The sequence below is a fragment of the Acyrthosiphon pisum genome, chromosome A2 (assembly GCF_005508785.2).
Source record: "Acyrthosiphon pisum isolate AL4f chromosome A2, pea_aphid_22Mar2018_4r6ur, whole genome shotgun sequence".
Taxonomy (NCBI): Eukaryota; Metazoa; Arthropoda; class Insecta; order Hemiptera; family Aphididae; genus Acyrthosiphon; species Acyrthosiphon pisum.
In genome coordinates this window covers 92,804,010-92,816,996 of record NC_042495.1, presented here as the reverse complement: position 1 = coordinate 92,816,996, position 12,987 = coordinate 92,804,010, and the positions used below count along the sequence as shown (strand labels likewise).

Here is a 12,987-nt window from a genome sequence, read left to right as displayed (position 1 = left end):
CATGGATTACATAAAGTTAGGTACTATAAAACAAAAGAAAAATTAAGAAAAAACGGGAATTTTTACGCAAAACCTGTTTTCGAGAAAATTGATTTTGGTTTTTGGTGTAACTTTAAAACAAATGACCGTAGATACATGACATTTTCACTGGTTGTTTATATTTCCATTTTCTCTACATGATAAAATTTTCAAAATATTTTGATTCGTTTTGAACTGTTTAGGAACGTTTTAAGTTTCCAATATTATTCTTTTTTTTTTTCTATGAATGTCAATAAAACGTTATTTGTTGAATAAAAATACTTGAAAATTTAATACAAGTCTCCTACTATATAGTTACAGTGATATTTGAAAAATATTAAAAATTCTTAGTCACAGTTTTTTTTTTAGCATTTAAAGTTCAAAAATTGACAAAATATGGAAAAATCACGAAAATTAGCAAATTATGTTTAGTTAAGAATTGGTAAAAATTTTTCTTTTTAAATCTAAGATTTGAAAATTTAATACAAGATTCCTCATAATATTGTCTATCTTTATCAAAAAAAAAAATGTCTACAAAAAAGTCAAATTAAATTTTTATGAGCGTTTGAAATTCATATTTTTACAACATTTGATTTTCACTCGATTTCTTACGTAACGATTTTCTTATTTAATTGTAAATAAAATACAAATGACTGTAGATATTTGAAAATTTCACTTCTTATACACCATAAAATTTTGAAAATATTTTGACTTTTTCTGAGCTGTTTACGGACACTGTCAGTTCTCAATTTGTTTCGTTTTTTTCTCTATAAATATCACTCAAATCTTGTTTGTTGGGTAAAAAAGCGTGAAAATTTAACGCAAGGTTATTGTTACAATAGCAGTTGAAAAATATTAAAAATGCATAGGCACAATTTTTTTTTTATAAGCAATTGAAGTTAAAATTTGAATAAGAAAATTTATAAAATTTTCAACTTTTATATCTAAGGATTGAAAATTTAAAACAAGATTCCACGTAAGTAGTTGATTCTGTTTCCAAAAAATCTAAAAAATACATAAGCATAGTTAATTTTTATATTCATTTTAAGTTCAAATTTGGACGACATTACATATTAAAAAACCTAGAATAACTATTTTAATTATTTTGTTGTGATTGTATAATATTATTCGTGGGTATACTTGAAACTTCTAAAGTATACTATTATATATCTATGATAGTATCACGGTTTGTTGTTGATGTATAACGCGTTATAACTTATAAGTACCTAATAGATATTATGATATGATTTATTTGGAATTTATTTGGAATTTATTATAGGTACTTATTGTAGGTTATTTCTTTTTTTTAATACCATAGACTTTTTTATATATAATAATATGACTTATACCTAGACTGACAAACCGTCTCCACTCAGAATCGTTTTTCTTATACTGTGATATTATATCATTGAATTCAAATTTAATACTATCCATTATACAGTGACCCACTTGTAACTTACTGTACAGCAGAGCGACATCCACTTTCCCACCTTTTTTTTATTGCTTGCTTATCGGATCAAGTTTTGTCTGTTTATTAAACATACCAGAAATAATTTTCGATTCTTAAGCAGTTTGCGGTAATTTTATATTTTTAGCCACACCACCCATTCATTTTTTTTAAATCATATTTTGCCCAAATTAAAATTTTATTGTAAACATGCGTCACGAAAAAAATAAAATTTAATTTAGGTAGAATAAGGTAGGTACCTACTCAACTAAAATATTAACACAATACGCAGAATAGTTGAATCACGCATACATGACTGTAACAAGTTAACTGAAGTCCGTGATCAATGATAATTAATAAGAGTGACAATCAGTTGTTGTTTTTAGAATTTGTATTAATTTTAGATTTTAGAAATTAAACTATACAAGATTATGATACTAATTATATACATTAATATTATACAACAATATTAATATGTTAATTTTCCTTCACAAAACACATTCCCACATACAATTATACAAACATACATAAATGCATACCCATACATATTACATACCAATGTGTACATCCTCGCATGCGTCTAAATATAAATATATTGCAACTATCAATTAGTAAAAATGTATCATTGTGACAATAATTTCTTAGTACTTACATAGAATAATATTTTCTGAAAATATTATAAAGTAGGCATGTTTTTGTGCTAATAAAATGTACTAATGGTAAAACGGCAACAAATGGGCACCGGCCCATCGGGCCGCTTTTAAAATTAGACAGGGGCAAATGCCCACCCTGCCCCCCCTCTCAAATGACGCCACTGGACTACTATGCTGAAACCAGCAAAAAGGAATAATATCCGACAAAAACCTAACTGCGCGTAAAAATAGGGCTAAATATAATTCTAATCAATGTTGAAAGTAGATATCTATACATTACGGCCAACTCTTTCTTTAGTCAATAACTTTAATACACAAATACATCCACGTGCAACAAATCGATTTTAATTTTATTGCTTATCACTTGGCTAGTTTCAAAAAAAAATAACTTATGTGTGATTGAAATCTACAATTTCAGTCATTGACAACACCAAAGAGCGTATAAAATTAGAAACTGGCCAAGTTAAAAGCTATAAAATTATAATTGATTGTAATGTAGATATATCACTACTTTGATAGACAGAATGTTTTTTTTTTTATTGTGGGGGTCTGGGACTTGACCCTTTTTTCATGGCAAATCTTTTATTGGATATATTATATAGAGTTTCCTCTTACAGTGGAATTATTATTCATTAAACGTTACTTTTATTTTTGTTCTAACCACTGCCAAATGTATGGAAGGACAAATGGGACATTTGCACTGGGTCCACTCATAAGAGTGGCCCACCAACTTCCAGCATACAAAAGTTTTTATCATACGTTGGAAAAACCAAATAGATTTGGTTTTATCGTACTTTGGAAAACCAAATAGATTTGGATTTTCCCTGAAAACGACGACCTTTATCAACTTTGCCGATTACTAAATCTAATTGCCGTTATTATAGTAATAAATAATCATATTATTATCGTTGTAATAATGTAATATTACTATTGACGTTATTGTATTGCGTAGTTACGTGATATACGTCAGTCGTATTTATTGTATATCTATTAATTGTCATTTGTTTAATATTTTTAATAATTTAAAATGTCAAAAAAATAATTAAGTGTTTCAATGAAGAGAAAATTAAAGAATAAATATCACGAAGAAACAAAAAGAACTACACGGTAGTTAAGATAAATTTAGGTTTAGGACTAGTTTATATACTAGCGCACAATCGAAATGTTTGTGAAAACTGATTAGCTGAAATCAAATTTGGCTTAAAACATTTGATTTGATATATAAATGTAATAATCAAAAATTGCTTTTTGATTTGTATATTTACTGGAATAAATATTAAACATTAATTAGACGCACTGAAAAAGTGTACCTAGTGTTCTAGTATATAAAATAATCAAATTTTTAACAATACAATTTTATTCTATGATCCAACTATAGTTTCCTATAGGCACTCACATATAAGCAACTAATTACATACGAAAATAATTTAAAAATACATCATGCATACATTTTATTTTAGCATGAAGGAAATAGAGGGGAAATTTGGGGCCCAAAATTGTAAATTGTAAATTGTACTGGGCCCATAAAGTGGTAAATCAGGCCCTGGTACTAACTACTTGTTGATATTCAATGTTTGCATATTTTATTAAATATTGAGCACGGGGAGAAAAAAACTTATTCCATAATTAAATATCAGATGTAGATTTGTGGTTGAATCATTATTAGATTCTGAACGGAGCAATAAATGTGGTATTGATTTTACAATGATGTGTGTTATTTTTTATTCATATTTTGTGTCTGTCATCACCTTTTAAGACAGTAAAAATGCTTAGATTTTCTTCAAAAGTAAAAAAATCCCTAATAGTTTTCGAAAGCGTAGGGAAAAACAAAAAAAAATTGAGGAAAAAAGGGAATTTTTACGAAAAATCGGTTTTTTACAAAAACTTTTTTGGTTTTTGGTGTAACTCTAAAACAAATTACCGTAGATACATGCAATTTTCACCAGTTGCTTATATTAGCATATTCTATGCTAATTAACAATTTTTAAAAAAAATTGATTTGTTTTAAACTGTTTATGGACATTTTAAATTTCAAAATGTTTTAGTTTTTATTTCTATGAATATCAATAAATTTTCATTTGTTTGGTGAAAAAGCTTGAAATTTTAATACAAGGTTTCTAATATATTGTTATAATGGCAGTTGAAAAAAATAAAATACATATACACCAAGAATAACGATTTCAGTTATTTTGTTGTGGGTAATTTTTTATAATATTAATTCAACTTACCGGCTACAATATAATATGTAATAACAATAAACATAATATAAAATATCCACACTGACAAACCGTCTCCGCTCTGAGTCGTTTTTTTGTTTACAATGATATCATATCATTGAATTCAAATTTAATACCATCCATTATACAGTGACCCACTTGTAACCTACTGTTCAGCTGAGCGATATTCACTTACCCACCTTTTTTTTTTTAAATATACATTTTATCCTTTTAATTATTGTAAAAATCCTTTGGATATGGCGGGCAACCTTTTTATTTATTGAAATAAGTAATATTTATGTATAATATTATCATGTGTATTGTATTTTATATATTATACGATGTATAATAGTAGGGATGTTAATATGCACGGCAGAGTCACAAAAGTTTGACAACTGTTTTCGCTTCAGTGACAATAGGGTAATGACACTTTTAACAATCGCCGCACACACTTATATTATGTGTATTTTATTTAATACGTGATTATTATGATTATTATTAATCCTTGTACCATTTTTTGAATGCGTATTGTATATAATATATTGAACAATATAGGAATATAATATATATATTTGTAAAATGTATAATACTACAATTTATTATATAACAATGCGCATATATTATATTGATGTTTATTAATTTATTTAATGTACATCCAAGATGGTCTAAATAATAATTAATGTTATTGTTTGTTTTACAGTTAAAAGGAAATATCGACGAGACAAACAGCACAGTAGAAATCGTTGATAAGTTTAATAACTATCAAATATACCCTCGTATTATCAGTATTGTTTCAAAAGATTATTTTAAATTTTTTAAGGTAAGAATTTTTTATTTTGATTCATGCCCTTGACTTATGGTATATACCTATTTACGCGATTAGGTAAATCTACGTAGAACTTGTCCATTTTGGTCGGACGACAGCAAATGTGCTATGAGATATTGCCAAGTGGAATCCTGCCAGTTGGTAATGAATAATAATGATTTAAATTATACGTGTTAAATTAGCAAATTTATTTATCATTTGTATTTTATGGTTTTGTATGTAGGACGATTTACCCATAGGTTTGAAAGGGAGTCGTCATAGTTTAGTAGATGAAGATATGTCGATTAAGGTAAGTGTTTTGTAACGATGATGAATTATTAAACTTTAGGGCGTTTTTATTGTGCCTAATATAATATTTAAAATAAAACGTAAAAACGTATACATGAATATTTTTAAATGTACTATATTGCTATTTTCCTAGTGTGGATGCTGTTTCTGTTCTTCAACATGGTCTCAATTCCACGATCATAATAAACGAATATACCGCGTAATCCATTCCATGTATTCCTTCAATTTAAAACACTCGATCCATAATTTTGTGTTTTTATTTTTGTATTTAAAAAATAATAATACAAATATGTTTGTCCGCACAGTATATGGAAGGACCACAACAACAAGAGTGTGAAGAAGCAATGCAAGACGAATTGGGTTACATTAACACAACTATAAGGTCAGTTTCACACAATGTACTAATCAAAAAAATAAGTATTTCGGTACCTACTTATATTTACATTATATAGATAATTTTAAAGAAGTAATGATGTGCCTTAACTGGTGTGAAATTTATAGCATTCCGTGATTTTTAGTAATGCACTAACGACTAACTGAGGTTCTGAAATATGCCAGTTGGATACCAACTCGTAAATTAAGAAAAGTCTTGCAGGAGAACCAATTACCTATACTAAATTCGATTAATCTTATATAATGTCGAATTATTATGTAATATATACTATATAATAGACTTAGACAACTAAGAATTGGTATAATTATTCAGATTATGGAGATTCATAACCCTTCAATCAACATTACGTTATAGATGCCTCTGGGGTGGCATTGACGTGTCGAGAAGATGTAGATTGTCTTACATAGTTACATCCTATTTCTACAAATTAGTATAATATAAAATAGTAGGTATACAGTATTGAGTATAGAAAATACTACAAAATATTTAACTTATATATTATGTTGCAATAATAACATTTTAGACATTATTAAATTATTTATAACGGCCTGCATGTGTGAAATAATAAGTTTAATATTTATTTTTTTACTCAGAATGGAACGATGAATGTATTGATTTTACAATGATAATGTGTGTTGGTTTTTTTATTTAGTATCAATACATGACTCGAGAATTATAATTGAAAAAATAATTTAACTTTGAAGGGGTTTTCTGGTAGAAAATTGGATCTAGTTGGTACTTAAACAAAATTAATATTAAAAATTCCAAATATTTTTCAAAATAATCGGTAAAACAAAATAAATTAAGAAAAACAGGAATTTTTACACAAAACCAGGTTCAAAAAAATAACTACTTTCTTATTTTATTGTACTTCAAAAGCGAGTAACCATTTATATTTGAAATTTTCACCAAATATTTATATTGACATTTTCAATCAATGGTAATATTTTCGAAATATTTTGACTGAGCTTGGAAATTTGTAAATTTGTAAATTATTTTCGATAAAAACTTTTTCACTTAGTAAATAATCTTGAAAATTTAACTCAAGGTTCTTTATAAGTTTCATTATTGTAAAATCAAAAATATTAAAGATACTAATATACTAATACTATAGTATTAAATTATATTTTGTATACAATTAAAGTTCAAAAAAAGTTTATTGGAAAGTAACATTGATTAATAATTTTTATGAGCTGAACAATCTAAAATTTTTACGATATTGGTTTTTCATCGATAAATTAACTAATTTTCATATAATATTAAATTTTAATATTTCGTTGTAATTCAAAAACGAATAACCCCATAGACAATTGAAATTTTTGCCAAATGTTAAAATAACCATTTTCCATACTATGTAAAATTTTCAAATAATTTTGGCCCTTATTGAGCTATTTATAGCCATAAATAAATTTCAAATGTTGTAAATTATTTTTCAGTTCGAAATTCACCTAGCTTTCAAATATACCTAGCATTTGGCAACACATATTAATAAAATGTAGTTATCTATATAAATGTTGTTAAAAAAAAATTAGTTCCATCAAGAACCTTGAAAATGTAATACAGGATCCGCAAAAGTTTTCATTATAGATGTTTATAAATATTAAAGATACATAGTCACGACTTTTTTAATAAGGATTTGAAGTTGAATATTTTTAACGAAATTCGTCAATTTCGAAAAAGTTCTTGTTTTTTAATTAAAAATATATATATTATATTATATAATATTTAATTTTTATAGCTAAGCCTTTCAAGTATAATAATATGGTGTTCCTCAAAAGAGGACCCGGATTTAAATGCCCTAAAAACTAGCAGAAGATGCTTTAGAAAATAATCAAAAATATAACACAATAATGCCCTTGAAAATAAACTTATTGCGATCGGAACGTATATTCAACCGACCAAATTAGTTGTTAGTTGTTTTGAGTAACCGGTAAGACATTCGGTAATTGCTGGGGATATATAAAGACAAGACGTTATCGCTTTCATATATCATGTAAAGCAAATATTAAAACAATAGTTATTGATATAATAATATATGATATTATGTCTGAATTTTTTTTAGTCGTGCCAATTGTTTTTAGTAAATACAATGTATTTGATAATTTATTTACTTACCATATAAACTTACATAAGTATTTAATGTTTACCACCTTTTCAAACAGATTCAACCATAAAACTAAAAGGAGCAATTCCACTCATAAGTATGAAATAATAATAATATAATATGTACACTTAAACAGTTAAAATGTAATATTATGGAATTAAGAGAAATATTCAACTAATTAAGCCTATATTTTAATATATAAAATATATTATACATTTATTATTCATTCAAATTCTTTCTATTCTGTATCCATAATTCGGCGTAAATTTTAAGAGTTAGGCATATTTTTGTCTTTGTTAGTTGCAGTTTTAAATTACTTTTTTTCACTTGCAAGCTTGTATTAAATATTTCATAGATGATAGATATTCAATTAGTATTTTTGTTCTTTAGAGGTATTTATAATTTGTTTGCAAAGAAATGTAAATTTTGATACGTTTATATTTAATTAGAATATTATTATATAAGCATTAAGCATCTGAGACGTTTATATACTTATTAGTTGAAAATTTAATTTCTATTAATTCTTCATTCTTATACATTTTTTTCACTGACGTTGCAAATTTTAAGGAAATAAAAAATTCAAAAGATACAGAATGTTTGTAAATTGATTTGAATAATATCCAATATTAGGTAGTGTATTAAAAATAATTTATCTCTGAACCTAAATACGTATATAAATATTTCGTTTTCATTAAAAACAATCCTATCGAAAGTCGAAACTATTATTTAAATTACCTATAGCTGTTCGAAGATTAAATACGGTTAACGATCTTGATATTCATTTTGATTCAAAATTATCTTTTAGTAACCATACTATCGACTCACAAAAATACTTTTCAGAAATTAGGCTTATTAAAACGGACTTGTAGAAATTTTCAGGGCGAGAGTTCTTTAAAATAATTTTATTGCTCATTGGTTCGTTTGCTCATTTGGAATATATGTATCTCTCATATGGTACTCAAATTCTTTAAGTCAATTACATACGTAACCTATCTATAATTCAAAATAATTTCCTTAGGTTTCATTTATTTAAATTTTGTGTCGAAAAAATTCCATATTCAGAGTATACATGTATTGAAGGCATTTTAAGCTACCAAATCTAAAAGTAATAGGTAAAGTAACTAAAAAAAATTAATTTAAATTCCTATTTAAATTATTAAACCATAAAATCGACTGCCCTGAATTACTATAACAAATTTAACTTTAAAATAAACCTTAATGAATCATGCAATAATAATAATTGTTATTATAATCATATATTATATCTACCTAGTACCTACATCTGTTTCTTCGCAGAGTCGCGAATCTATAAATCTGAAATGGGGGATCTACATTTTTGCGAACGGATAAATCAAAATATTTACATACATTTTTATTTTTATTTTACTTAACTTTTTTTAAACTACTGAATTTAAAAGCCGCTAAAAATAACATTATTATATACATATTTAGTAGGTATTTACAATGTAATTAAAGTTATAGAATGAATTCTAAACGATGGATACGTTTTTAATTTTTATATTCCAAATATTTAAACAATTTAATAACGAATTATTAAAAAAAAATAAAATTATTTTTCCGGTATGAAAAATATTTATTTCAAACATATATTCAATTATTTATTTCGAGGCTATGTAAATTAAATTACATTTTTTGTAAAAATTAATTGTATAGAGCAATTTTTTCAAGGTTTGAATATAATTACGCCGGGTATTAAGTGACGAATTTAACATAAAGTTTGAATTATATAAGTGGTGAATTTTTTACGGGCTATGAAATACACAGGGGATAGCTGTCTTCTATATAATATATAAAATATACTCTTGCGTGCGCCTCTCGCCGGGTCTGCAAAATATAATAATATAATCTGACAATATACTACAATCACAAGGAGACTTCACGGGCAATGCCTGCCGGGATGGCTATAATAATTTAAAATCAATGCTTTAATATAATTATGTAATAGAACGTGTCCTGACTGACACACTGACTGATAAACGTAGTGCCTAACAATGATAGCTTGAGGCTTGCGCAATTTCCACGGCATCTTCGTACCACAATGTAAGTGTGTACTAAGAAAGCATTTCCAAAATTCGCATTTTAAAGTGGTGCTTGCACAAGTATTTTGACCTGGTAGCAACACTCGGAGCAATCGATGAAACGAGACTATTTTGGCATACCACATGACATACGTATTATACGTATATCTGTAGTAGGCTGCAGAACGATTTTTATTACACATTTTGGATGTCAGCAGCGCTGCACCATTTGTTTTCTCACTCTGAGCCACACGCAACATAAACAAAACGCATTTACGCAAATCATTTTGTCTATGTTTTTAAGTAATCTTAGAGTAAAATCAACCATATCAAAAAAGATAGAGAATAATATTTTTGGGGGAATGACATATCGATTTTATATTTTATTGTTATTTTACTTTGTATTCGACTTTTAAAATAAAAAAAAACTGTGTACATTTAAATAATTTTTAAATTGCTTTGAGACAATATTTAGACAAATCATCAAGTCATTCCCTTCAAAATATTATTTTCTATCTTTTTTTCATAGGTGATTTTACGTTAAGATTACTTAAAAACATAAAAAAAATGATTCTGCGTAAATTCGTTTTGTCGATGTTGCGCGTGGGCCAGAGAGAGAAACCAAATAGTGCGCTGATATCTTCCTAATTAATCAAAATATAGTTATACCCATGTATCATGTATGGTGGGACTACGTGATATTACAGAATGTATGAAAGATGACACACTAGTCTGGGATTTATGTATATTATATAATATACGACATACGTAAAATGTATATTATATTAATAAATCATAAATACTGTAATGGTGTAATTAACAATACTAATTTCATACTATGTATTTATAAAACGTATCATATCTGAACATATTATTTGATTACCTAACAATTAGTTACTAATATTACTATTACGTGTTCAATTATTGTTCTAGTGTTGTTTGAACTACAAAAATTCCAGTTATAAATAATATAAGATACCCATTTGTTTTTACTTGAAATTTTTAAATTTGTTAAAAATGGCTGTTTAAGTGCCTAAGTTGTTATGTTATTCTTAAACACTTAAGTAATAGATAATGATACCCATAATGACCAATAGGTAGTTATAGTATGAATTATCTGATTACTATTTAAATCTATTGACATATTAATTTAAATTTAATTTACTTTTCTCATGCAGTGCTGCAGCTATGGAGGATTTTGCTCTCTGGCAGGCCCATGACGATATACAAGACATGTACTGTACACTACCGGACGATGATGGGGAAGCCGAGTATGTTGACCTATCTTTAAATCCTGAACGATATACCGGATACAAAGGACCTTCGGCTAATCGCGTTTGGAATACAATTTACATGGAAAACTGTTTCAGGTGAGTGTTAATGAATTATTGATTAATTTTGGTGCAATTAAAACTCGATTTTAATTTTTTTAGGCCAAAAAATTTGTTTGAAGTCTACATTATATCAGCAAAGTTGACTGGTAAATACTAAATTACTTAAAATCTGTTTTAATTAAAATTGTATATATGGAATTGATTACAGGAATGTGTTTGGAGAAACGAGCATTTTATCGAGCAATTTCGGGTCTTCATACAAGTATTAATATCCATCTTAGTGCTCAATATCTATTATCAGGTATGTGCATAAATAGAAATATTTATTTAGTTCTAAACAAATATGTATAATATATATATTTTAAATATTATTATTTTGTATTTTTTAATATTTTTGTATAAAATACATTTAATATACATTTACTACTCTTAATAGATAAAGGATCGACATTTTTGAACCCATGTGGCACCGGTTTTTGGGGTCCAAATGCTGAGGAATTTGAACGTAAGTTTGGTCCTAAGTACACAAGAGGCGAGGGCACACAGTGGCTCAGAAATTTATATTTCTTGTATCTCGTTGAACTGAGAGCATTACAAAAAGCTGCACCCTTACTCAAACAAGTAGAGTATTATACAGGAAATGATAAAGAGGATGAAGCCACTCGACTGGCTGTCCACAATTTCTTAGGAATTATCAAGTAAGATTTTTTTCATTAGTTATTTTGATTTTGATTATTTTTATTTACAATTGGTGTTTTTTTCCAGAAAATTCCCACAACAATTTAATGAGCATACAATGTTTTTGGGTGGACAACAGGCACAAAAGTTAAAAGAAGAGTTTCGTCTTCATTTCCGTAATGTATCAACCATTATGGATTGTGTGGGATGTGATAAATGTAGACTGTGGGGAAAACTTCAAGTACAAGGATTGGGAACAGCTCTGAAAATATTATTTTCAAATAAAGCGCGAATGAATGGATATAATGAATTGTCTACCACTGTCAACAAGCACACATTGCAATTGGAACGTAGTGAAATTGTTGCTCTCTTTAATGCGTTTGGAAGGTGAGAAAAATTGTCTTAATTATTTGTAAATTTGTTATAATATTATATATTTATTTTAAGATATAATGTTTATGTCTAAAAGTTATAACTAGTGTTGGGATGTTATTAGCATATTTTTTTTTAATGATTTTATCGATGTTTTTTACTGCTCAATTGCTTTTTTTTTAGTTTTGTTTTATAAAATGTTTCTTATAATATCTACATATTTAGAATATTAATTGAAACTTTAAAATTTATTTGTATACTGTATAATGTCTGCGGAATTGATAAAACTTATTTTATACTGTACCTAATGTTTAATTTATTGATTTTAAGAAATTATGTATTGTAGACCTGTAGTAGATACATAAATACATGTTCTAAAAGTATTCATTAGTTTAACATAAACTTTTCTGTCACGTAATGTGTCCATACTTTTTACTTGCAGTAATTACATGTATAACTTAAGTATATTAGTGCATTTTTGTGATCTATTTGAACTTTAAAGTCCTTATTAAGTTTTTATATAGCTGCAAGCCTGCAACATCTGAACTCTAGTTATAACATTTAATATGTATTAAATATATAAATATCTTAATATTATGTAAATCTAATATTATTTTA

At 26.6% G+C, this 12,987-nt stretch overlaps 1 protein-coding gene across 1 annotated transcript in view; it reads left to right on the top strand.

Moving 5' to 3' along the window:
- LOC100169648 (ero1-like protein) overlaps positions 1 to 12,475 on the top strand; it is a 44,485-nt gene extending 32,010 nt beyond the window's left edge. The window contains exons 2-10 of the mRNA XM_029490941.1: positions 5,035 to 5,154; positions 5,218 to 5,301; positions 5,384 to 5,449; positions 5,754 to 5,830; positions 11,164 to 11,355; positions 11,419 to 11,465; positions 11,528 to 11,620; positions 11,756 to 12,017; positions 12,085 to 12,475. Coding sequence (XP_029346801.1) covers positions 5,035 to 5,154; positions 5,218 to 5,301; positions 5,384 to 5,449; positions 5,754 to 5,830; positions 11,164 to 11,355; positions 11,419 to 11,465; positions 11,528 to 11,620; positions 11,756 to 12,017; positions 12,085 to 12,388 — 1,245 coding nt within the window. The 3' untranslated portion in view covers positions 12,389 to 12,475. The remainder of the gene's footprint in view (positions 1 to 5,034; positions 5,155 to 5,217; positions 5,302 to 5,383; positions 5,450 to 5,753; positions 5,831 to 11,163; positions 11,356 to 11,418; positions 11,466 to 11,527; positions 11,621 to 11,755; positions 12,018 to 12,084) is intronic.
- The last annotated feature ends 512 nt before the right edge of the window (positions 12,476 to 12,987 follow it).